General features: G+C 38.6%; 1 protein-coding gene across 5 annotated transcripts in view; it reads right to left on the bottom strand.

The window, feature by feature from the left end:
• Positions 1-866: 866 nt before the first annotated feature.
• Positions 867-24048, bottom strand: part of TRUB1 (TruB pseudouridine synthase family member 1) — a 52156-nt gene continuing 28974 nt past the window's right edge. The window contains exons 8-10 of one of the 5 annotated variants that reach the window (XR_012077604.1): positions 23662-23862; positions 10209-10308; positions 867-1142 (exon numbers count right to left, since the gene is read on the bottom strand). Coding sequence is in view for 4 of the 5 variants with exons in the window: in XM_006200185.4 (XP_006200247.1) it covers positions 23603-23862 (260 nt within the window). In the remaining variant the exon portion in view is untranslated. Of the gene's footprint in view, positions 1143-1731; positions 1759-10200; positions 10309-21056; positions 21123-21321; positions 23863-24048 lie in introns of those variants that run through there. The other 4 variants (XM_072971944.1, XM_072971946.1, XM_072971945.1 and 1 more) reach the window with 4 other exon arrangements.

Here is a 24048-nt window from a genome sequence, read left to right as displayed (position 1 = left end):
ATAGGAAATAGGAAAAGCTGAAGCAGAACTGATTTGGTAGGAGAGACTATTAGATATGCATCAGATTAAATATATTAGAGAGCTATTCAGCTGGAAATGTCAAGGAATATTTGCAAATGGGAGACTGGGACTTTAAAGAAAGACCATTTATTGACATGGATATAATAATGTCACAAAGACACATTATGGCCTGGAGAAGTCGAAGAGGTGAAGCCGATCTCACTGAAGACATGAGAAGGGGGAAGGCAAACTAAGAAGATACTGGTGTGGCTGGAGAGGGAAAAGGAAACCTGGACCAATTCATGTCAGAAAACCAAGTGAGATGCTTTAAAGGAGAGAATGAACAACACAGTCAAATGCTCCAAGAAATGAAGGAAGAGAACCAAGAAAAGGTCACTAGACTTGAGGCTTATTCCTTACCCTTGGAAAGAAGTTTCAAGCAGTGAGGAAGAAGGCCTGATTATCCTGGACTAAGGAATAAAAAGATGGGAACCAAATGGAAATAATGACATGGGCCAGACTTTCAAGAACTCCAGCAATGAGTAGAAGAAAGAAATCAGATGGTAACTGGATTGTAAGAAACATTTTCCTTTGCTTTTTAAGCCTGGGGGAATCCTGAGTATGTTTATAAGCAAATTGTCAAAAGGGAAAGAGTTGATGGGGGTGAGGGGACTGATGGCAAAAGAAAAAAATTACAGTCATGTTAAATTTTCTGAGTGATTAAAAACCATACCTTTCAAAGCTGGAGACTTAGTCAGTGAAAACAGAATAGCTGAAATGTGAACATCAGTCTTGTAATTGGACAATTATTGCATATAAGGCTGCGGCTTGAGAAATCCCATGAAATATGCTTTATCTGGAAAAATGCTCTTGCGTGCTCAATTTGTCACCTGGCAGGAGACCAAGCAGCAGTTCTTTGAGTTGGCACAGAAAACAGAGACATTTACTACCTTGAAACACTGTTATGAGCCGTCATAACGTTAGGCTGTTGGTATAGCGCTTGAAAATATGGAGCTGTGATGCTTCAAAGAAACTATGCTAACGTCCTCAGACCCTGCATGAGACAGATTAAAACTCAGTCCCAGCCAAGAAGAGCCTAAGGAGCCGTGGAAATCGAAGGTCACGTGGCATCCTGTGGGTTCCTGGAAGAAGAAAAGGACATGAGGTAAAAATTATGGAAATCTGAATGAAGGAGGGACCCGCGTTAACAATAATGTATCAGTATTTGTTCATTGATGGTTAACAGATATACCACCTCATGTAAGATGTTAATAATTGTGGACACTGGGTGTGGGGTGTACGAGAACTCTGTACTGTTTTTTTAATTTGCCTGTAAACCTGAAACTGTTCTTAAAAAATAAAGTCTACAGGAAAAAAAAAGACAAAGTCCTAACTTCAGAGGCTAGAAACCACACCTAATCTCTGGCCATTTTTGTTCTGTAAGACGTTAGCGCATAACTGAATGGGCCACCTGGAAAATGAGTGAGCCTGCTATGCATGAACACGCACTAGCAGGGAATGTTCAAGACACTATTTCTCTGCCTCAGGATTTTTTTTTTTTATTAAAGTGAGGTCTGATCACACTTTCTTTTTTGGCTACTGGAAAACAGTCAGATTTGGTTCCTGCTTCTGCCAACGCTGATATTCACTTGGTGCAGCGATGAGAACATGGCCAGAGTCAATTCTCAGGTTCAAATCCTGCCTCCACCACGTGTCAGCGATGAAATTGGGCCATTACTCAGCTTCTCTGTTCCTCACCTGTAAAATGGGGAGGAAAATGCCTGCCTGAGAGGGCTGCTGTGCGGATGAAATGAGTGAATACATGGGAAGTGCTTAGAACTGTTACATTGTAAGAGCTCAGCTATCAATTTGTGGTTGTTTTCTGTGTTAGTTTTATCTTTTGCTTTCATTCAAAAGCGAAGTCATTTCCCAGCCCTCAACCTGTACCTCCATGTCCTCATTTAGTACTCTTTATTCCTTTAGTCTATCCTTTTAAGTCTATTTCATTATGCCATTTTGAGTCTTTAACCAAGATCTTTGGTTAAAGACTTCACTTGATTTTTCTTCAAGTAATTGAGGGTTGATTGTGGAACTATTGATATTTTTCTTACTAGCAATTCTCTTTTACAGTTTTAAAAACTGTTGTAAAATACATATAACATAAAGTTTACTATCTTAACGTTTTTTAACTGTACAGTTCGGTAGCATTAAGTACATTCATATTGTTGTGCAATCATAATTACTATCCATCTCCAGAACTTTTTTCATCTTGTAGAACTGAAACTCTGTACCCATTGAGCAGTAATTCCCCCTTTCCCCTCCCCCCAGCCCCTGTGACCACCATTCTACTTTGTCTTTATTATGATTTTGACTATTCTAAGTCCTTCAAATAAGTGGGCACAAATAATCATATTTGTGTTTTGCGACTGGCTTATTTCACTTAGCATAGTGTCCTCACGTTTCATCCATGTGGTAGCATGTATCAGAATTCCCTTACTTTTTAAGGCTAATACTCCATTGTATGAATAATCACATTTTCCTTATCTAGTCATCTGTCAAGAGATGCTTGGATTGCGTCCACATTTTAGCTATTGTGAATAATGCTGCTATGAACATGGGTATGCAGATATCTCTTCAAGACTGTGTTTTCAATTCTCTTCAGTGTATGCCTAGAAGTGGATTTGCTGGATCATACGGTAGCTCTATTTTTAAGTTTTTGAGGAACTGCCATATTGTTTTCCACAGCAGCTGTACCATTTCACATTTTACATTCCCATCCAAAGTGTGCAAGGGAGCCAGTTTCTCCACATCCTCGCCAACACTTGTTATTTTCTGGGTTGTTTTTTTTTAATAGTGTCCATCCTAATGGGTATGAGATGGCTTCTCATTGTAGTTTTGATTTGCATTTACCTTATGACTAGCAATGTTGAGCACCTTTTCATGTGCTTATTGGCCAATTGTGTGCCTTCTTTGGAGAAATGTCTAAGTCTTTGCCCATTTTTGAATTGGGTTATTTGGTTTTTTGTTGTTGAGTTTCAGGAGTTCTTTATATATTTGGGATATTAATTCCTTATCAGATGTATGATTTTCAAATATTTTCTCCCTTTCTATGAGTTGACTTTTAATTCTATTGAAAGTGTCTTATTGCATAAAATTTACAATTTTTACAAAGTCCTACTTGTCTTCTTTTTTCTTCTGTTGTCTATGCCTTTGGTATCATATCTAAGAAATCATTATCAAATTCTTATGAGTAATTTTTGAAACACAAAAATACAAATTTTACATGCATCGTTGTTGTTATGATGTAGAAGCACCCTGATATTTAAGACTGAATTTTAATAAAATTTCTAAATGTGTATGTGTGCATTTTTTTAAACTAAAATCAGCCTGTTGAAGAAAATAGTTAAAATAAACAAAATGTTTTTTTTTTTGGCTAGGCTAAGCCAAGATCATTCTGATAAGCTAAAAATTCCCATTATAAACTGCATTTGTTGGTTCAATAAACAAATTTAATCACAAAAGCATCCAAGCAGGTATACTCTACTAATTTTGCTTGGTGCTAATAGATGTCAGTTTTAACTCTGACCCTTTATGCAAAGGGTCCTTCAGGTATAAGGTTTAGCTTTAACAGGGCCAAAAGGCCTGGTCCACTCACTTTTTAAATATGAGAGTTTCCTACATTGAATGGCAAAATTGAGTTCATCATTTCATAAGCCAAGTTCCATATTAATGCTCCTTCAGGGAGTCAATGCAGAATGTTTAAAATAAAATTCTTTTTAGGAAAAGGGAAGGCAGGAGGAATAAGACAGAAAGAGAGGATTAAGAGCTACAAACTACTAGGTATAAAATAAGCTACAAGAATATATTGTACAGCACTGAGAATATAGCCAATATTTTATAATAACTATAATGGAGTATAATTTTTAAACATTGTGAATCACTATGTTGTACACCTGAAACTTACAGAATATTGTAAATCAACTATACCTCAATAAAAATTTTTTAAAAGTAAAAAAATCCAAAATAAATAACAACAAAAATTATTTTTAAAATAATAATGTTTTGAAAAACTGGGTCTGTTTTACAGTTCTGCATCTTTATTTGATCAGTGGCATGGTTGGTTTCAGCAGATATTCTTAAAAACATTATTTTCAATGTAGTTAACATGCACAGAAACCTTTTATCCACCTCCAATTTATTTGTTACAAGGAATGAGGCAGGGAATTTGCTTACTTCTGTCCCAGTGACTAGCCAATTATTTCAGTATCAATTGCTGCATGATCAATTTCCCTCTACTGGTTCACCCTATTACCTTTATTCTATATTAAATTACTTTACGCATTTGAGTCGATTCCTGGACTTGATGTTTGCCTCATTGATCTGTTGGTTTATTCCTGCACCAGTTCAGATTTAATAACTGTTGCTTCATAATACTTTTTGATATTTTGTACTTTCTGTTACAGAAATTCAGCTTAACATTTTCTGAGACTGGGATCCAATTGTTGTGCAACCCTGGGAAGGATTTACAATACTGGAGGTGGGTCAGGAGTACATTTTAAAACTCTTAGAGCACCAAGCTTCTCTTTAAGAGAATAGCTTTTTTCCTTTTTTTCATCTAAGATGCTTGTGATTTTGGAGAATGAGTAGTAAGAACTCTCGAGTGTTCTGCCAGCGAACTGCCTGCTCACTCTTTCTCTCATTCTGTCTTTATGGTAATTTTCTCCACCCCAGTTTTATTGAGATAAAATCAACATATAATATCATATTCATTTAAGGTGTACAACATAATGATTTGATGTTTGTATACTTTGCAAAATGTTACAATAGTAAGTTTAGTTAACATCCATCACTTCACACAGTTACAAATTTTTCTTCTTATGATGAGAACTTTTAAGATTCACTCTCTTAGCGACTTTGAAATATACAACACAGTATTGTTAACTCTAGTCACCGTGCTGTACATTATATCTCTAGGAGTTGTTTATCTTATGACTAGAACTTTTTACCTTTTGATTATCTTTACCCATTTACCCTACTTCCCATGCCTGCCTTTGTCAACCACCAATCCTTTCTGTTTCTATGAGTTTGGTTTTTTAAGATTCCACATAAAAGTAAGACCATACAATATTTGTCTTTCTCTGTCTGATTTACTTCACTTAGCATAATGCTCTCAAAATCCATCCATGTTGTTGCAAATGGCAGAATTTCCTTCTTTTTATGGCTAAATAATATTCCACTGTATAGATACACCACATTGTCTTTGTCCATACATCCACTGATGGACACTTAGGTTGTTTCCATGTCGTGGCTATTGTAAATAATGCTGCACTGAACACGGGGGTGATGAGATCTCCTTGAGATAGTGATTTAATTTCCTTTGGATATATATACACAGAAGTGGGATTGCTGGATCACATGGTAGTTCTATTTTTAACTTTTTGAGGAACCTCCATACTGTTTTTCATAGTAGCTATACCAATTTACATTTTACAATTCACATAGTACACAAACTTACATGTAAATGCAATTTACATAGTGTCTTAATGCCATTAAAGCATGTGTCTTAAACACTTCCGAGTTTAGAGGAGATGGGTAACCATTCCAGGTAGACAGGGCACCTGCTATGGTTTTACATTTCATTGAATCTCTCCTAATTGTGCTTGCAGCTCTCTTTACTCAGAAATGATCAGGCATGATCTCGGTAAATGTTACTTTATAGAAATACACATGACTGTAAACAATGTCTACTTCCCCTGATGTTATTTTTCTAACAATTAGGTCATTTAGGTTATTATTTTGATTCTCCCCTTTCTTCCCCCTCCCTTTCAGCTTTTAATTGCACCTTCTCTCTGCTGTTGGTACGTTGCCTAATTTATATTTTCATTTTTACTATCAATTTTTATTTCTTTAACTAATTCTTCACTGAGTAAAAGGTAAGTGGCTTCCATGTCTCTCCATTTCCAGAGAAGAGGGAGAGGCAGACATCACAGCATAAACCGGAAAGGCTCTGAAGATACAGAGCCCAGAAAGAAGGGAGAAGGGAAGGAGAAAAAGAAGGCGGGAAGGAAGGGGGGGAAGGAAGACAGGTGTTTATGCCTTCCTTGTTGGGCTGGTTACCAGGTGGGGTGTCAAATTTTTCCAGGCTGTCAGAGCCTGTCCACCACAGGAAGAAGATGAAATTTCCATCCACTCTTCTTCCTGCTGGGAAAAGCCCTTGTGTCTTGCCTTGCTTGCAAGAAGGGGATGACTTTCTGGCACATCATGTGCTCCAGACTCTTGATTCTAAGAAAGAAAAGGAGAAAGGAGACCTAGCAACAGAAATATCCATGGACCTCTGGAATCAGAAAGTCTTCCTGTAAAAACCATCAGGATGTGCTGAGTGGCCCATGGGTCCTTCTGGTGAACTAGTCTCTAAGTAAGACATGGTGCCTGCCCTTTCCTAGGGCCTGGGTCCATGTTGGTCTGACTGTTCTGCAGAGAAAAGGACCCAGCAGACTTGTGGGTCCCTGAAGGTGGTCAAACTCCAGAGCCAATGATTGGATGTGCAAATGCAGCCCTGGGAATCAGAAGAGCTGACCTAGCATCTCCCCATCACCTGGCAGCGCAGAGGCTATAGGAGGCATTCCTTGACCCCTGGGCTGCACAGGGCAGCTCTGAGTTCCTGCAGCCAATGTGGATCAAGCTTCAGCAGACATGTCTCGTCTATCCCTCCTCTGTGCTTCCTGGGCACAGACTCTGTCTGCTTTACCTCAAGACCTTTTAGAAACTTGCTCAGGCCCAGAGGGGCTTCTTTCCTTCCAATTTTTCCTGCGTCCATGCCAGATACACATTATCTTATTGCCCTGTATTTTGGCATTACTTTCAGAAGAGAGGAATTGTCAGTGTTCTCTGAAATATTATGAAGGATTAAAATAGTTAAGTTTGTTACTGGAATGCAGTCAAAAGATAAGACATACTGGGAAAAAGAATCTGTTAGACGTTCTTCTTTAGAATAGACAGATCTACAAGGTAATAAGAGACCAGAAGCTTGACGACCAGAAGTGAAAACTAGTCAATAAAAATTACACACTTGCCTTAAATCCTTAGAGAAATAAATAATTTGAAATACAATATCAGCCTTATTTTTTGCAGAAATATGAAAAGAACCAGAGAATTTTCCAAAGATAATGGATTACTGAAAATCTTACTTAAATGCACTACTTCCAGAATGAATAATAAGATAGAATTGAAAGCTTGAGAAACAAAATATAAGATCTGAAAAATCACAATTAAACACTTTGCTGAAGAATTTCAACACTGAAGTAAGCTCTCTTTTGTCACACATGGTTAAAAATCTCCTTATATTGGGTTTTGAAGCATTTCCATGGAGTATGATATGGGAATTATACTGGATATAGTACGATGTTGACAAAACTTTAAGGGGTAAATTTATTCTATCAGATTCATGTGGGAATTGAGGCATAACCTATGTCCTTACAAGAGTGTATACTCTGCATATAGAGTCTTAATTTTTACATATTTAAGATCCACGGTCACAGCTTCCACCTCTTGTATGAGATTTGGTTAGGCAACACTCGGTGACACATCCCAGCAGTTGTCCATCCCACCTGAGAAAAGGAGGTAACTGAGATCACAGGCAATTGCCCTTTTACCCAATTGGTTCAACCACTGAAGATGCAGCTCCTGCTCTGAAGCTCAGAATTTCTCTATTTTCCTGTTGGAACCACAAGGTTGAGCCTGGGCTGAGCACACTATTTTCAAGACCACCCTTGGCTTCCATAAAATTGTTCTTCCAAGAGAATGAACATGGATGCCCAATGCTTGCTGTTGCTCCTTGATCTCTGGGTATTAGGTGATTCCAAAGACTCATTTGCTGAAACCATGAGTTGAAATCAGCAGTATTTAGAGACCAAGACAAGAAATGAAGCAAGAAGCAGCTGCTAGAGCAGCCTCTGAGTATGCTGAGCAAATACTACTGGCCATTGGCATACCAGTATCATACCGGTATCACTCTATTGAATGCCCCATTGTGATTCTGATTTGTTTCACTCAGTTTGGGATTACTGCCAAAATTATAGCACCCTGCTCCTGGGTTGTTGGTAAGATCAAATGAGATCACCTACCTAAAGCACTTAACACAACCTAACATACAGTAAGCACCCAATAAAGAGATAAGAACTGTGGGATATTTTGCAGCAATTACAATCAACAAACTAGATATGCACACAGCAGCAAGGATAAATCTTAAAAACCTAGTTGAGCGAAAAAAAGATAGAGAAGGATATATAACATAGTACCATTATGTAGATTGATAATACAGGTTTACACAATTTGTAAGAACATATACAAATAAATAAATACACAATAAATATACTAGAATAATTACTTATGGGGGCAAGGGGAGTGGTCAGTGAGAGATCAGAAATGGGGAATAAACACATGAAAGAAGAGCAGGCACTGGAAGACAGAGCAATAAAAAAAGCACCATGAACTGGGCAGTATAACCAACTCTACTCCCTGCATCTGAGGTTAAAAATAAAAGGACAGTAATAGTTATTGTGAATATTCCCAGACTTTGCACATCCATTCAACTGTAAGACGCTGGAATGTCCTTCAGACAGCATCCTTCTTGCTCAGGCAGGGGAGCATTTTCCTCCAGCTTTCTGGGTGATTTGTCACATCAGGGAATACTCATCTAAAAAGGCACGGCGCTCCTGTGCAGCCATTCTGGACTTCAGGGCTAAATTGCAAAGCCGGTTAGACGCAAGTGATATCATCTACGAGATCAGGGCAAGGTAGGAAACTGACACAGGAAAAAAAAAAAGTAATTTCTTACATTGCTACTAGCCCTTACGAGTGGAGGGCCAGCTGCCTCTTTCTGTCCATTAATTCAGGGCAAGATCAACTGAACGTGGCTATTACCACATCACCCACCGAAAGCACAACCTGACGCGGCGGCTGCAGGCGCGGCGCCCTCCTCACCTGCGCGCCCGTGGTACCCGGGGAACCTGGCGCCCTGACGCGCAGGCGCTCGCGCTGCGCTTGACCAGGGCCGGCACAGCGGCGAGGAACGGGTGGAAATCTGTCTGGCTTGTAGAAGTGACAGACAGACGTCGGAGAACCACTACCGGCCAAGCCTGAGAGGTCTGGGGGAGGCTGGTGCCGAATTGTATTTTTCCGCTGACGACTGGAAATGCGCCCAGCTTCAGTGGAGCTTTTTCCCCTTCCTCCCTCAAGGTCACCCACAATTGTAATGATCGGTTCTCTCGGGAAAGCAAGAGGATGGACTGGGGGGCGGGGGCGGGGGTGGGGGATTCAGTTTATTGTTCTGTTAGCCATTACAGAACTGAAAATGCTTTCCCACCAAGTTGTCTGTAACGACAATACCCACTTCCTGACACCCCTGCGTCTGTACCAGGATTATTACAAGGCAGACAGGTCTCAGCAGCCTCCAGAGGAGCCCTGTCCTGTCCTGCCACGCCCCGCAGCGCTGCCTCTCTTCTCAGGCGAGGCGTCTCCTCCCCTGGGCTTGACTACAAAGCCGCGTCCCGTTCTCCTCTCTCTGCCTCTGACTGACCCTCTCTTTTATGGCTCATTCTGTCCAACTCTCTCCTCCCACCCGCCGAGTCAGGGCTAATTCATGTGTGTGCGCCTGTTGTCAGTCTGTGTGTAGACACATATCAGAATCTGGGAGTGAGCGTTGAGTTTGAAAACGAAGTGGCACTTTGTTCCGTTGCTTTGATTTTGGTCACAATATCTGTGCCTTGCATCATAAACGACATTCAGAGAGAATGCGAAGTTCTGGGGCTCATCAAAGGGAGTGTGAGTTTTTCCAGGGTCCAAGAAACCCGGCCCTGTGGGTAGGTAGGTGTTTTTAAGGGTCTAATCCCCAGCCGGTGATCAGCTCCCCTCCCTGGTGTTGGTGGGTCTCTCTCCTACACACTTAATTTCGCTCTCCCCACTGATCCCACCCACTATTACAGCGATAATTTTTACTTCCGTGTAAGCGATTCCCAATTCTCTAGTCCAGAGGTGCTCCCCCGCTTCACAATCTGCTATGGGCATCAGCCCAGTAATTAAGAGTGTGTGCTCTGGGGTCACGGAGCTGGTTCAGATCTTAGCTCTGCATGAATCAGCTGGTGGAACCTTACGCAAACTACTTAATCTATCTGCTTCAGTGTCGTCATCTATGAGGATATGGTACTTACCTGAGAGGGTCGCTGGGAGGCTTCTGTGGGGAGGACACAGAGCCCGGCGTGCAGTAACTGTATCAGTCATCAGACCTGCTTGTTCTCCTGGTCCTTTGGCCTGGAATGATGCAAATACCCAACAAAGCTTAAAAGTAATTTCAAGGGGTTTCTGAACCTACTCTTTTCAAGATTACCAACCAACTCAAGTTCTCCAGGTTCAGTGATCACTGGTTCTGATCCGACTAGTTCCCTTGGCAGCACTGACCAGTCCCTCCTTCATTTCCCTGGGGCCTTCCTCCTACCGCATCAGCCTAATTTGGGATGACTAAGGACTCAGAAGTCATTTAGCTTCTCCAGCTACATGCTCCCTGAAAGGATGACCTGAGCCTACCCCAAGGTTTTAAATATCCATCATACATTGAAGAATCTCAGCTCTTCAGCCTCCACCTGTCCCGTGAGACCAATCCAACTGCCAATTCCTGAATATCTAACACTTCTCAAACCAGCACAGGCACAACAGAGTCTGAATGTCCTCCAAACTTTCTCACCTGCTTCTCCCCTGGCCTCACGTCAGCCAGGTGTGCAGAGAACAGACCCATGCGGGGAAGAAAGGAACCCACTGCAGAGTCCAGTCAAGAGATATGTGTGGCTCAGATTGGAGTTGTGCCGCGGGGAAGATGAGCGGTGGGCGCGTATCAGATTGTCTTGGTAAGGGACGAGGTGAGGAGGAAGGGAGCCTTGGAACCAGGAGCCAACACTCTCAGTGAATGTGACACAGACAAGGCTAAGAGGGAAAGAGTCAACCTCACATCAGAGACTGTTAGGGGCAACAGCAAGGAATGTTCTGAGCACCCAAAAGAATGTGTGTTGTGCTGCCTACCATTGAATAGGTGCAGGAGAAGGAAGACTTTTCATGAGAGTTTTTAGGGAAGCAAAGCTACAGTTAAAGGGAATGGAACATTGCAGAAAAGGGTAGATGAAGGCAACACAGATCTTCATAACCGGATGCAATTTCCCAGTTCTCTAAAGTCTCCTGGTGCTATATAGTGATATATCCCTTCAAATTTAAAAAAAAAATGGTATTTCAGACGTGCAGAAAATTATAGACTTGTGTTGTAAATATCCTTACACCTACCACCCCACTGTAATGTATGTATCTTTTTGATGGCACCTGCCTCTGTAGTATCGTGTTGCTGTGCATTCACTTTATTTTCTTGTATTATAGAAAATGCCTTGAGGGCAAGGGCTCACCCCGCTCTTTGTATCGCAGAGGCATCTTGCATGGTGCCTTACACACACTAGGTCCCCTAGTATCTGCTGAGCTGAATTGTGTTCTTGAAAGACCTCAAAGGGACCTTTGGGAAAAAAGAAACTGTGGCAAGCAACATAATACTATTCTTACAGATTTGAGAATCTTCAGCTATTTTTAAGGTATATTAATTCAGAAGGAATGACTGTAAGTGAAAATAGGACAGGAGCTGCATCTCATGGCATATAATAAAGAAAACATATTTCATTTGCTGACATCCCTGGCTAATATTTCCAATCAAAGCCACGGGCAGTCCAAATCTCAACTTTCCCCTGTAGGCTAACAATTTCTGCGCCCTCCTACAAATGCTAAATATATTTGACTTACAAAGAAAGATGTTTAGGGGGTAGGTATAGCTCAGTGGTAATGCTCATGCTTAGCATGCACGAGGTCCTGGGTTCAATCCCCAGTACCTCTGTTAAAAGAAGAAAAAGAAAGGAAAGATGTTTAGCCAACAACAAAAATTTAACATCAGCTACAGCAGGTTTATTATTAGGCAATGTTTACACCATTTATCAAGTCCCAGTTTCTTTGTCTTCTGCTCTAATGTGCCTTTTAGCTACTACAAATCTAGGAAAGTGTTATACTGCCTGATATATTAGAATTCCTACCATATCGCTCCTTGACAGAGCTACAGCAATGACCTACCAGAACTCCCAGAATTCCCAGAAGACTTGGCTCTCTACCATGGTAAGTGAGACCTTTAATAGTAGTGGAAAGTAGTTTAGGGTGACAATGGCATCTGGTTGACCTAGATACCTCCAGTTTATACCTGTTGCAGATCAATAATGTCTCAATTATTTTAGCACTCCCCTTTCACTCTCAGAGGCATCTGGGTTTAGACAATAAATTATATGGCCACCCTATTAATCCCTCTACCTAAACTTCTTACATTATATGACTCCCTTATGTGAATAAGACTTCCATTTTTTTAAATTTGTGCCATATCCTGACAAATGGAAAAAATAAGACTTTTCGTTTTGTTTTAGGAAGCCACACTAGACATCACAAACAAGTCTCTATTTTTGGCAAGCTTTCTGAACAGAACACAAACTGAGATAAATCCACTCTCCCAGATGTTACCATCACAAATTGTGCCGACATGGCACAACTGCCTTTCCACGGGGAACGAGTAAACCATCAAAAAACAATAGGAACTGAAACTTAAATTACACAGTAAAAATGTTCAACATTTAAAGTCTAGGACCGTGCTTACTGAATTGAAGTCAAAATCAGCTTAAATTTCAAAAACAACAACAAAAATCCAGGATGGCTTTTTATTATAGATAAGATCCCCCCCTCCTTTATTTCATCTGTACCAACTCCAAAAAAGGAAAAATAATACATTAGAATAATATATCGTTGTAACTATATTTTCAGCCTAGCAATTTCAGCCCAATTTTCAGCAGTAACGTTTCATTAGAATCAAACATTTCCTAGATGGTTTAAAAACACAATGAAAATCTGGCACTTTGGGGGCATATGTGAATACAGCTTTAACTTATTTTCAAAGAAAAATGAGACTTAACATAAAAAAACAAAACAAAACAAAAAACTAAGGCAATGCCCCCAAAGGTCCTTAAAAAGAAAAAAAGAAACAACCTGCTGTACACATTAAATAATTCAAATCAATGATCCTTTTAAGCCCTTAGGAAGCATGAACCAATGGGAGAAAGCAATCTAATACTTCATGCATTTAGGGGATTGCATTAGAAAGACTTTTAGCCTGTTTCTGCTTTTATAAATGCAAATGTATGCAGAGCAGACAGATTGGGATCTGTACAATTTAGCAATGATCGAAACTTGTAATTTTTGAAAATGGGACAGATGTCCAGACTAGTTATATTCAGATGCTTCCTACTGAATAAGAAACCAAACAAACAATCCAATTCCATCTATGCCTCAAAAAGGAAACAAACAATGCTACCACAAGTCAGGATAAGCTATAAACCATCTTGTTTCTTTCACAGAATCTGAAAGTTGAAAGACAGCTTAGGATAGAGGAATGAGTATTTCTAGCATGTATCATTCACTGCGTTACTCATCTTCCTGTCCCTAAAACACAGAAATGGGGGGAAATGTTTCCCCATTCAAGGACCACTTGAAGGCTAGAAACATAGGATCAGCTAGATCTCTGGTTCTGTGTGCTATTCTTTTCTTGAACAGGAAAGCACCCTGGATAGAAAGTACACAGACAATAAATGAGAGCTGAATGAATACCATCTTGCTTTATTCACTTAAACTAGTTGAATGCCCACTGTCTTCCCATACTTGGAACATTATGGCTCCCAAGGTTGATTTGATGCAACTGAGTGCCTAGAATGCACCAGGCACCGGGGGGAAAAGATGAAAACATAGTAATTGCCCTCAAAGTGTGCTAAGTATATGATTAAAATGGGGTGCTAAGTATGGTAATGAATGTATGTATGAGGTACCATTGCAACTGAGATGAGGATGGATTAATTCTAACTGGGCCATCAAAACAGACTTCATTGGAGGGGAGGTTACAGCTCATGCTTGTACATGCACATGCTTATGCGGTATAGCACATGCTTAGCATGCATGAGGTCCTGGTTCAATCCCTAGTACCTCTGCTAAAGAAACCCCACAGATTTCATTAACAATATAGCACAGGGAACTATATTCAGTTTCTTGTAATGAGCTGTAATGGAAAAGAATCTGAAAAAATGTATATATATATGTATGTATATGATTAACTGAATCACTTTGCTGTACACGTGAAACTAACACTGTAAACTGACTACACTTCAATAAAAAATAAGAATTCAACTTAAAAAAAAGACTTCATTACACTTTGAGACTGGAAACACTGCTGGGTATTTAGGTGCTAAGAGTTTAAACAGAGGAATGACTGTGCTTTAGAACAGCCGTTCTGGAGGCCAAGTGGAAGGTACAGCATAGGGAAGAGGCTGAGCGTGAGGAAGCCTAATTACGGCCACTGCAGTGGCCCAGGTAAGAGAGGAGAAGGGCCTGAGCTAGGATGGTGACCCTGGGGCTGGAGAAAGCATATCTGGACATTGGAACGACTCAACCAAACTGGTGCACTGCCCAGCCTCTGCTGCATTTCCAGACAGCTCCAGCGGCTACAGGAGCCATCCTTACACTGAGCTGGAATCAGCCTCACTCCAGATACCATTTGTTGGCCTAGTTGTGCACTTGTGAGAAACTCAGACATGACAGGTCCTCAAATGCAGGGTCTGTGTTCATGCTTGACTGCCATCAGTGAAATTCAGATAAAATATTTATATTCTTCTAACAAACAAAGGAGCAGAGTCGGGCATACATTCCAAATGTTCCCTAAATCTTCAGCCCTAAACATTCACCTGCAAGGTAAAGTGAAATCTGCCGTGAGAAGCTAAAGGAGAGAAGATGGTTTTTTTTAACCTTTTTTTTTAAACTTCAGCTTCATAGATGTTTGCTGGGTTTTGAAATCAATTTACTTTATGAATTACCCTTCATCTTGCTTTTCAAACTCTACAAATAAGGGAGAAATGTTTCTTCTTACAAGAGAGTAGGGGCTGGTCATTCTGAAGGCACCTATATCTCTGCTCAATGGCCAGTTCTCTCCAGTAACAAGGAACAGGAGAGGAGGAGCGGTTAGTTAATGGTTCAACGACCCTGCTCTCTGCTCTTTTACCTTAGAAATTCAACCTCCTGAGCTACCCCTGGAGGCCTACAGGTCTAAGAACTTTCTTGGACTTCCCTCTACAGTTTTAGCAAGAGTCCTTCAGCCCAGCCCAGCCTGCCTCGCCAGAGCAAGATGGTGAACAGAGGCCCGGGTCAACGAGAAGCCTGCCTGTGTGGCAGGAAGGCTTTTCTCTGCAGGGAGGCCAGGGATCAATACGCTACTGAGTTTTGTTCAGGAAAATACAATTTCAATTTTTTATTATGAAGGTTTTCAAACATACACGAGAGAGAAGAGTGAAACAAACTCACCCAGGACCTTCCTTCAGATTCAGCATCATCAACGTTCTGCCACATTTGCTTCAGCTGTCTGTTTTTTCATCCTTTTTCTTTCTCCCTCCCTCTCTTCCTTCTTTTCCTTTCTTCTTTCTTTATTCCCCTGCCTGCCTGCCTTTCTTTCCTTTCATCCTCCCTCCTTTCTTCCGTGTAATATTTTTAAGAAAATCCCTTACATCGTGTTGTTCTACCCCTGTATTTCAGGGTAACTCTAAAAAACCCCAACATTTTCTTACATTAAACACAATACCACTATTACACCTGACCAAATTAATAACAATTCTTTAACACCACCCAACACCTGGTTCCCAGGGAAGTTTTGGCAGTCAGAGGCCTGGGATCGCTACTGCTTCTCTAGGGGAAGACTATCCCACAGAGAGCTTTAGTAGATCAATAGGAAATTTTTCCTTACGCTCAGCTTAAACTTACATCCTATTACTGCATATTATAACCCCGTGTATCATGCTGAATAAGTCATCCCCATTTTTAATGTCTGCACACTTCAGATATTTGTATACAGTTAGCTTGTTTTTCCCTAGTCTTTGCTTAACTGAGCTACACCTATTTAATTCTTTCAATCTTCCCTTATTCATCAATGCCCTCAGCCCCTTAATCATTTTGGTGCTTTGCTTTGAACCCTGTCTAGCTGGTTTCCACACAAGCCCAGTGATGAGTGGCCCAGAACCAGAGGCAGTGTCCCAAGGGTGGTCGCTCCCAAATGAAACTGCTCCCCGTTTCTCCTCTGAACGCTCAACCCCAAACCACTAGAGCCTCGCTTTCCGTCACATTGTAACAGAAACAAATGTCTTGTTTTCTGCTTTTGTTCCCAGTTATTTTTTGGCATTACAGCATGTGTTTCATTCCTCCCACTAAACATCTGCGCTTCAGATCCCTTTTCTCCAGATGTAATACAAACAGCATTTGGGAATCAGGGAAGTACAGAGACCCAGCTCTGTCACTCTGGCGATGTGACTCTGGCAAGTCACCACTTCAAGCCCTTCACCTAAATAACAGATACAGACAAGTTCTTCCTACTTCACAGGGTTGTTGGAAGGTCAGAAGAGATGATGTAAATGAAAAAGATTCACTAACTTTAATGGCACATGTTTGTATGTGTGTGTGTAGATATGCATATCTACATAGTACATTTTAGTACACTTAGATAACAAAAGGTATCTACATTCTCTGAAGACTTTTTCTACTTGCATCAATAGCCTATCGCACAATTTAATAATCTTTGCTGTCAGGAAATTCTTTATTTCAGCTCCGTTCTTCCCACCAAAACGGTATCTTATAAAGCATCTTTGAAATATATACCTTGAGTCCATGAACCATGAGAATCTGATTTATCCTTCTCTTACATGTAAATCCGGTGTAGGGTGTTTGCTTCTGTTTACTGAGTTCTAAGAATTATTCTAAATCCTTTACCTAAATGACCTAATTTAGACTTCATGATTTTACGAAGCAGTCACTGTTATTAGCCCCAATTTACATAGGAGGAAACTGGGGCTCCGGAAAGTTAATTAAGGTTAATAGCTGATGATGAGCAGTAGGGCTTGGAAAACCTACAACTCCAGAGCCCATGTTTTCAGCCACAGGCATAATTTGATGTTTCAAATAATAATTAATAACCCCTAACTACAGATTAAATTCCACAAACTTGCTATATGCCAGACATTTAGAAGAGAAGAAAAAAAGACATAGTTCTTTCCAGGAGGCTGGCTGTTTGGTCACCGAAGAACTCATGGCTGTTGAAAGAGGAACAAGCAAGGTGGTCACCGTTACCAAAGACATCAATACCCACTACCCAGTGCTTACTCCTAACCAAAGATCAGACTTGTTTCTTGTAAGAAGAACTATTTGATGGTTATGGCTAATCACTTTTCCTCCAATTTCCTGGCCCTCAATTATCTAATAAATCACTGAATATCATCCATTTTCCCTTCAATTGTCCATTCAAACATACCTGTTAATTCTCTAGTTCAGATTTTTTTATTACCTCGATCCTGGATTACTGCAGCAGAGTTCTAACCGGACTTTTACATCACTGCCAGATTAATCTCCTTAAAATAAAGTTTCCACATGAACCAGCCCCTCCTCTGAAGCTTTACTGAATTCTGCGTTTCAAGGCTCCAAATGACGTAATGCCAATCTGCTTTTTCCAAACCACATATCAGCACACATCCTCCTCTCCATCCAGACCACTCTCCTCTTTCCTGACTGACTACGCCTTGTATGCTGCTGTCTTTGCTGGAACGATTCTCCCCTCTTGCTTGCTCTCCTAACTCTTTGAATAGTATCTACTCTTCAACTCAGGGTCTTCCTTCTCAACACAGACACATCCTGATCATCGAACACCCCATGTTCTCCTTCCTTTGTTCTTAGTAGGAGCTCAACAAATGTTTGAAGAAAGTTAATTATTGCTCCATTAAACATCAGTCACACTTTCTGGCAGTATCACTCACCGATTCGTATGTATTGTCTTGTGCTGCTACTTTTTGTAAGTACATCTCTTGAGTTCCCATTTGAAAAGTTAGTGAAAGCTTCTTAAAGACCTAGACCATGTCTTCAAGATGTCTTTTGCATGCGGTACATTGTTTCCCCATGCAAAGGCACTGGTGAATATTTGACAATTGACATATTTTAATAATATGGCATAAAATCACCCAGTCATCACCTTTAGATCATGTAGCTAATCTGCAAGCCAAAAGAACAGTAGTCACTTAAGATATCTGGCCTCTAAGTTCTGTCATTACTAATGCATTAATCTGGAGTTGGGAAAAGTTAGTTTTTATGTCCTAATTTTCTCACCTATAATGGAAGAATTAAAAGTCATATAATCCCAAAGCACCCTGAATAGATGAATGCTAACTTATTAAATGCTTTGACATTAGCCAATGGCTTGACAGATTATTTTCTAAGAAAATGAAATTGACTACAATGTAATGATGTCAGTTAAGTTTATCTGTCTCAATCGCTCTTTGGATATGGAGAGTTTCATTTCTAGCAAAAATAGATAAAATAACCTCAAAGCCGTCACAACTATAAACGATGAGGAAATACGTACATGCATTATGTAAGATTCCGCTTGCACGTAGGACATAAGAAGCTTCAAGAGAATGTCAAGCCCGCTCTGACAGTGAGGGGTCAGCAAGTTACAGCATGAAGGTAAATACAGTCTTACTGGAACACAACCACATCCACTCATTTATGTGTATTGTCAAAAATCCGCTTTCAAGCAACAATGAAAACGTTTGCCGACCCCCGGTCTAAAGCAATGAAGTAAAAACAAAGAACAACAACAACAAAACCCCCCCAATATATTGGAGAGTTTATAACATTTGTAAAAGTAAAAAGTACGAAGACAGCACAAAAGATAGAAGATACGTAAATATACTCTTGTCAGTTTCTACATGAGACACGAGGTGGAACAGTATTACTTGAAGGTAGTCTGTGATAAGTTAAAGGCGTGTATCATAAATTCTACAGGAAACAGTAAAAAAAAGTTTTAAAGAGGTATTATTAACAACTCAATAGTGAGGTACACTGAGTGAGACAGAATGGGATACTAAAAAGACTCAAAACCGAAAGCTCACCAAGTGCCCAACATTCAGTAAAACGGGTTAATGTAGGCATGTTCACACAAGGGGATACTAACCAATAATGAGGATGGACAGCCCATGACCGTGTGCAGCAACATGGAAGGACCTCACAAACCTAATTTCGAGTGAAGGAAGCCAGACATAGAATATATATTGTACGCTTTATTTATATAAAGCACACAAGCAGATAAAATAAATAATCTCTGACGTTAGATGTGGTTACCCTTGACAGTGGGAACCTCTAGGGCGTTTCTGGTGGACTAGCAATGCTGTTTTTTTATTTGGTTGCTGGTTGCACTCATGCTTGCTTTGTGAATATTTATCACATGATACATTTCTAATAATGGAAATTTTCTGTATAGATACTAAATAAATATCAGTAAACATTTTATATATATATACACACACATATATAAGTTTTACTGATACATATGTAAATATGCATACAATATATATTTAAACTAAAACCCTGATGGAAGAAAAAGACAACACACAAAAAGAAGAACTTTGGAGAAAAAAAGTTGATGTTCTATAAACTTTAAAAAACCACAGTAATCGCTGAAATAAATAGGTGGGTAAATAGTAAGTTAAAATAGCAGAAGAATGAATTCATTATCTGGAGAAAAGGGTCAAGCATATTCCCCAAGAAGAAGCACTGAGATAAAGGCTGGAAAATATGAAAGAGTAATTAGACACAGAATAAAATGGGAAAGCATAAGTCTGACAGGACTACTAGATGGAAAAGATGCAATATTCCAAGAGACAAGGGATGAGAATTTTCCAAAATTGATGAACAGGAAAATTCAGCCTTAAAAAGAACGAGTTCTAAGCAGAATAAACACAAATCACCTACACTCAGAAGCCACTGTCGTGCTGCACAAGTCCTTAGACTAGCCTGTCTCCTGTGTTTTAAAGATAAGAAAACTGAGGCCTAAAAAGATTAAGTGATTTGCCTGAATCAAAAAGCTGACAGCAGAGATGGAAATAATCTTAATAGGTTATATTTTAAGGATTGTGAATAAGAAGAGCAAAATAGTAATTCCTGACTTCAGGTTTCCTACTGGTATCACCATTTATAATAGCAATACCAAATATTCCTGTTCAGAGAGAATTTAACTCAAGGTAAAACTGAGAAGGCATTACCAGTTCAAGCTCTATGTATTTAGTGTTTAATAAGTGATATTTAGTGAATGATTAGGCAGACTACAGCTGCCTACATGTGCCTTAAAGAAACAGTTTCAAGACAAATCTTTTATTCTGATTTAACTACAAGGCCGTTACAATCATTTCAATCCATAAAGTTTATATTTGTTATATTTCTCTACTTAAACGTTTCAACATTTTAGAATGCTTTCTGAGTTACATTTTTTTCTATTATATGTATCATGATACGAGGTAAATTACTTTCTTCCTTTGAAACAGAACTAATTAAAACTCTAAATGCTCACTGTAAGTCTGATACAAATTTCAGACTGGTCAGAGAGTTATAAGACATACTGAAGACCTGATACGAAGCACACTTTTTTCCCTTATACAGTACAATGAACCATTTCTAATGACAGATCAGTAGCTTGTATTAATGCAAGTACTTAAGAAGAAAAGATCTCATCAGTCTAGGAAAACTTGAGTTTAACCCTTACTCAAATTTTATAATTTTGAATTGTCAGAAAGAAAATTTGTATTATTTTAACGCTCATGGATCTTAAAACTATAAATGAAATAATTCCATGATCACTTTTGATGACTTTTAAAACAATATTTTCCAGAAACATAGAAAACTAAGTGTCAAAATGAAGTGATTTGTATGCTCCAAGTTGAAACATTCTTAGGAATTTCTAACATCTTTTTCTTACAAGTAAAATAACTTTATTATGATATGAAGCTTCAGGCCTACCATACATAAGGCACAGATATTTCTTTATTATTTTGATTAAAATAAAAAAACAAAAGAGTTAGTACTTAAATACCAGACTCAGGAGAAAAATTTGTTTTATGGATGAGTCTTGAACTTTTTAGAGCATCCTGATCAGTTACAGCTGCCTAGGAAAGTTAAGAATAATAAAGTTTCAATAAATTTTAACTATTCATACTCATAAACCTGACAACTATAAAAGCGAAAGAATTACTAACATTAGTTTAACAAATTTAGTTAGAAAAATGAAACTAAAATAAAAAAGATAACAGGCCATGAAAATACTTCTACCAAGTATTTACTGCACAAATAACTCATACAAATGTATAAAGAAACCATTAAAACATTTATTTACATAAGTGAACAAAGTATACAAAAAAGCCACACAAAGGCAAATCAGAGCAATTCTGAACTCTTATAACTTACGAAATTAGCAGCAACAACATATAAAACCCCCACCCAAAGCTGTAAACTTTTAGTGAAAGGATATACTCAAATGATGACACTGTAAAATGTTACAACTCTTTGGGAAAGCAATAAGGCAAACTTATTAAGAACCATAGAACTTCCTATTATTCTATTTAATAATCCCACACCAGGAATTTATCCTGATAAAATTGAAAATAACTTAAATATTCAGCAATAGGGAAATGGTTTAAACAAAATGAAGTTATATGATTAAAACAATCATTATTAAAACTAGACACAAATAGTCAAATAATATGAATTTTAAAAAATAGTCAGTAAAAAAGTATAGATGTCTTAAGACTGTAATTATGTGAACAAAAGAAGGAAAAATCATAATACAAAATTGAAGTTCTGAAGTCACTGTATCAGGATGGTGAGGATTATGGGTAAATTTTCCATTTGGCAGTTTTTTTCAATGTTTCAACAAAAGAAAAAGATTGGCTACCATTTTTAAAAGTTACTTGTCTTCCCAAAACGTTTATACTCTTCTCCTTAGTAAATTATACATGTTAATTTCTAAGTTGAGAAATAGAGCAGAAATGCCCCAGTTGTTTTATATTCCTCTATTTGGACCTTAACTGGTAAGACTATGAAGACACACTGTAACCTGTGCCGTTCCAACAGAAAGTCAGCCACGGCCCCCTCTGGTTGCTATAAGCTGCATGGCACTAGATACAGTAAGTAAAACTGTAAAAGTTTCCATTTACAACTTCCTGTGTTTGGTGTTTCATTTAACGTATCATAACTAACTTCTTTCCTTATAATTTTGTGTCATACTAAGAATGTTTCAGTATTTCCACTTAAAACATGTCACCAATATGCTGAAAATGCTCTACTGAAGCATATAATTTTTCATTTTAAGTTTATGTTAGGTTAAGTAGACAACCACCTTTAAAAGAAAGACAATCCATAAAAAGTTAAAAACTCTTACTTGATGAAAATTTTAATGATTCTTCCTTTTGAAACTGTACCTATTTGAATAAATGGAAGAGGGATTTAAACACTTCTACAGACTGGCTGCATAATATTGTTTTCCTATAATAAAAATATGAAGCACTTATCACATAACAAAATTCACTATCTTGTAATGTGACTATATTCAAAACTATGGTAAAGAGGGACAGCGAACTTTCAGTAGGCGACTTAATTGAAAATGTTTGAGAATAACTGTTTTTAAACATTTAGAGCAGACGGGATTAACTGCAAATGCAGGACAGCAATCTTGACATCTATTAACAACACTTAAAAACACAATGTCATGGGAAATAATACCCTGTAAAGAGGTACAAAAAATACTAAAGAATAGAGAAAATAAATGTTTAATTGAAAACACATTCTTTAGCTCAATTTGTTAAAATTAGGTTATTTAGTAAATTGGCACAGGGTGGTCAACTGTATTGATTAAATGATGAGGAAAACCTCTCATAGCTGCCAAAACATAAGCCATAGGAGCCGCCCTCTGTGCCATCAGCAGAATAGACATGAATTTAATTAAACATGTAGTCTTCTATTTACATCCTGTTAGTGTAGCAGCAATAATTTGGTTCATCTATAAATACTTATTATAAAAGTTTATTAGTTTCCAAGATCTAAACAAACAGGACTATTATCAAGATCAGTGCAGCCTTATTAATGAAATGTTCTTAATAATCATAAACTCTCCAAAACATTAGAGTTAAATAATGGCTTTTTCAAACATAATTAAGGGATTCCAATAATCAGAGCCACCAGGAAGCCAAAATTAAGTCAAAGAAACTCTAATTCACATTCACTTTTGTGACACCAAAGGAAAATGTAGCTCATTTTTTTTCTCTGATTAGAAAATGTGTTCAATTTTTTCATAGGAAAAGACTGAAGAGAGATCAAAATCAGAAAGTTGATTTTCCCGAAGCTAATCTAACAACATAATAGCATCCTAAAAGAACATTCCATAGTATAGCAAGAACTGGACAACTGCAAAGCTATTTAAAATGTACAGCAAATAAACTGTACACTATGGAAACTAGAAATGATGGACACTTTCCTTCATGCAAAAAAAAAAAAAAAAGGTAACAGTTTGTCTTTTGCACGTAGCTTGCTTGCCATTCTGCACACAGCATTCAAATGCCAACCAGGAAATGAGGACAATCCCAAGCCGATCTTAAAATGTCTTAATTACATCATCTTCTCCCTTTGTCTCATTGAGACTTATATACTCACAGCTCAACATTTGTTCATTAGACTCCTCAGGTTTGGATTTTTTAAGTGCCAGCTCTCCTGGGAGGAGAGATGAGCAATGCTCAAGAGACTGAGCAATGTCATCAATCGTCCACTTGTCCTCAGGAAGGGCATGCTCTTCTAGTGTAAATGGCCCCTGCTTGGTTCGGGTCAGCTCCAGCACGTTGGCACAGGAAGAGAGTTCTATGGCAACAAGAGGTGACAAGAAAACATAAGGTAAATGATTCAGTAATTCATGGTCTATAATTTTTCAAATGACAGAAGAACTCAATTCAAACCTCCCCAAACCAGCCCAAGTGTAAAACTAGTAATTCAGTATAAGAACCAAGAGCCCTGAGAGTAAAAAATGATTACATACCAGAACAGTAT

The sequence above is a fragment of the Vicugna pacos genome, chromosome 11 (assembly GCF_048564905.1).
Source record: "Vicugna pacos chromosome 11, VicPac4, whole genome shotgun sequence".
Classification (NCBI taxonomy): domain Eukaryota; kingdom Metazoa; phylum Chordata; class Mammalia; order Artiodactyla; family Camelidae; genus Vicugna; species Vicugna pacos.
The sequence above is the reverse complement of the archived record's forward strand: the minus strand, read 5'-3'. Positions and strand labels throughout refer to the sequence as shown.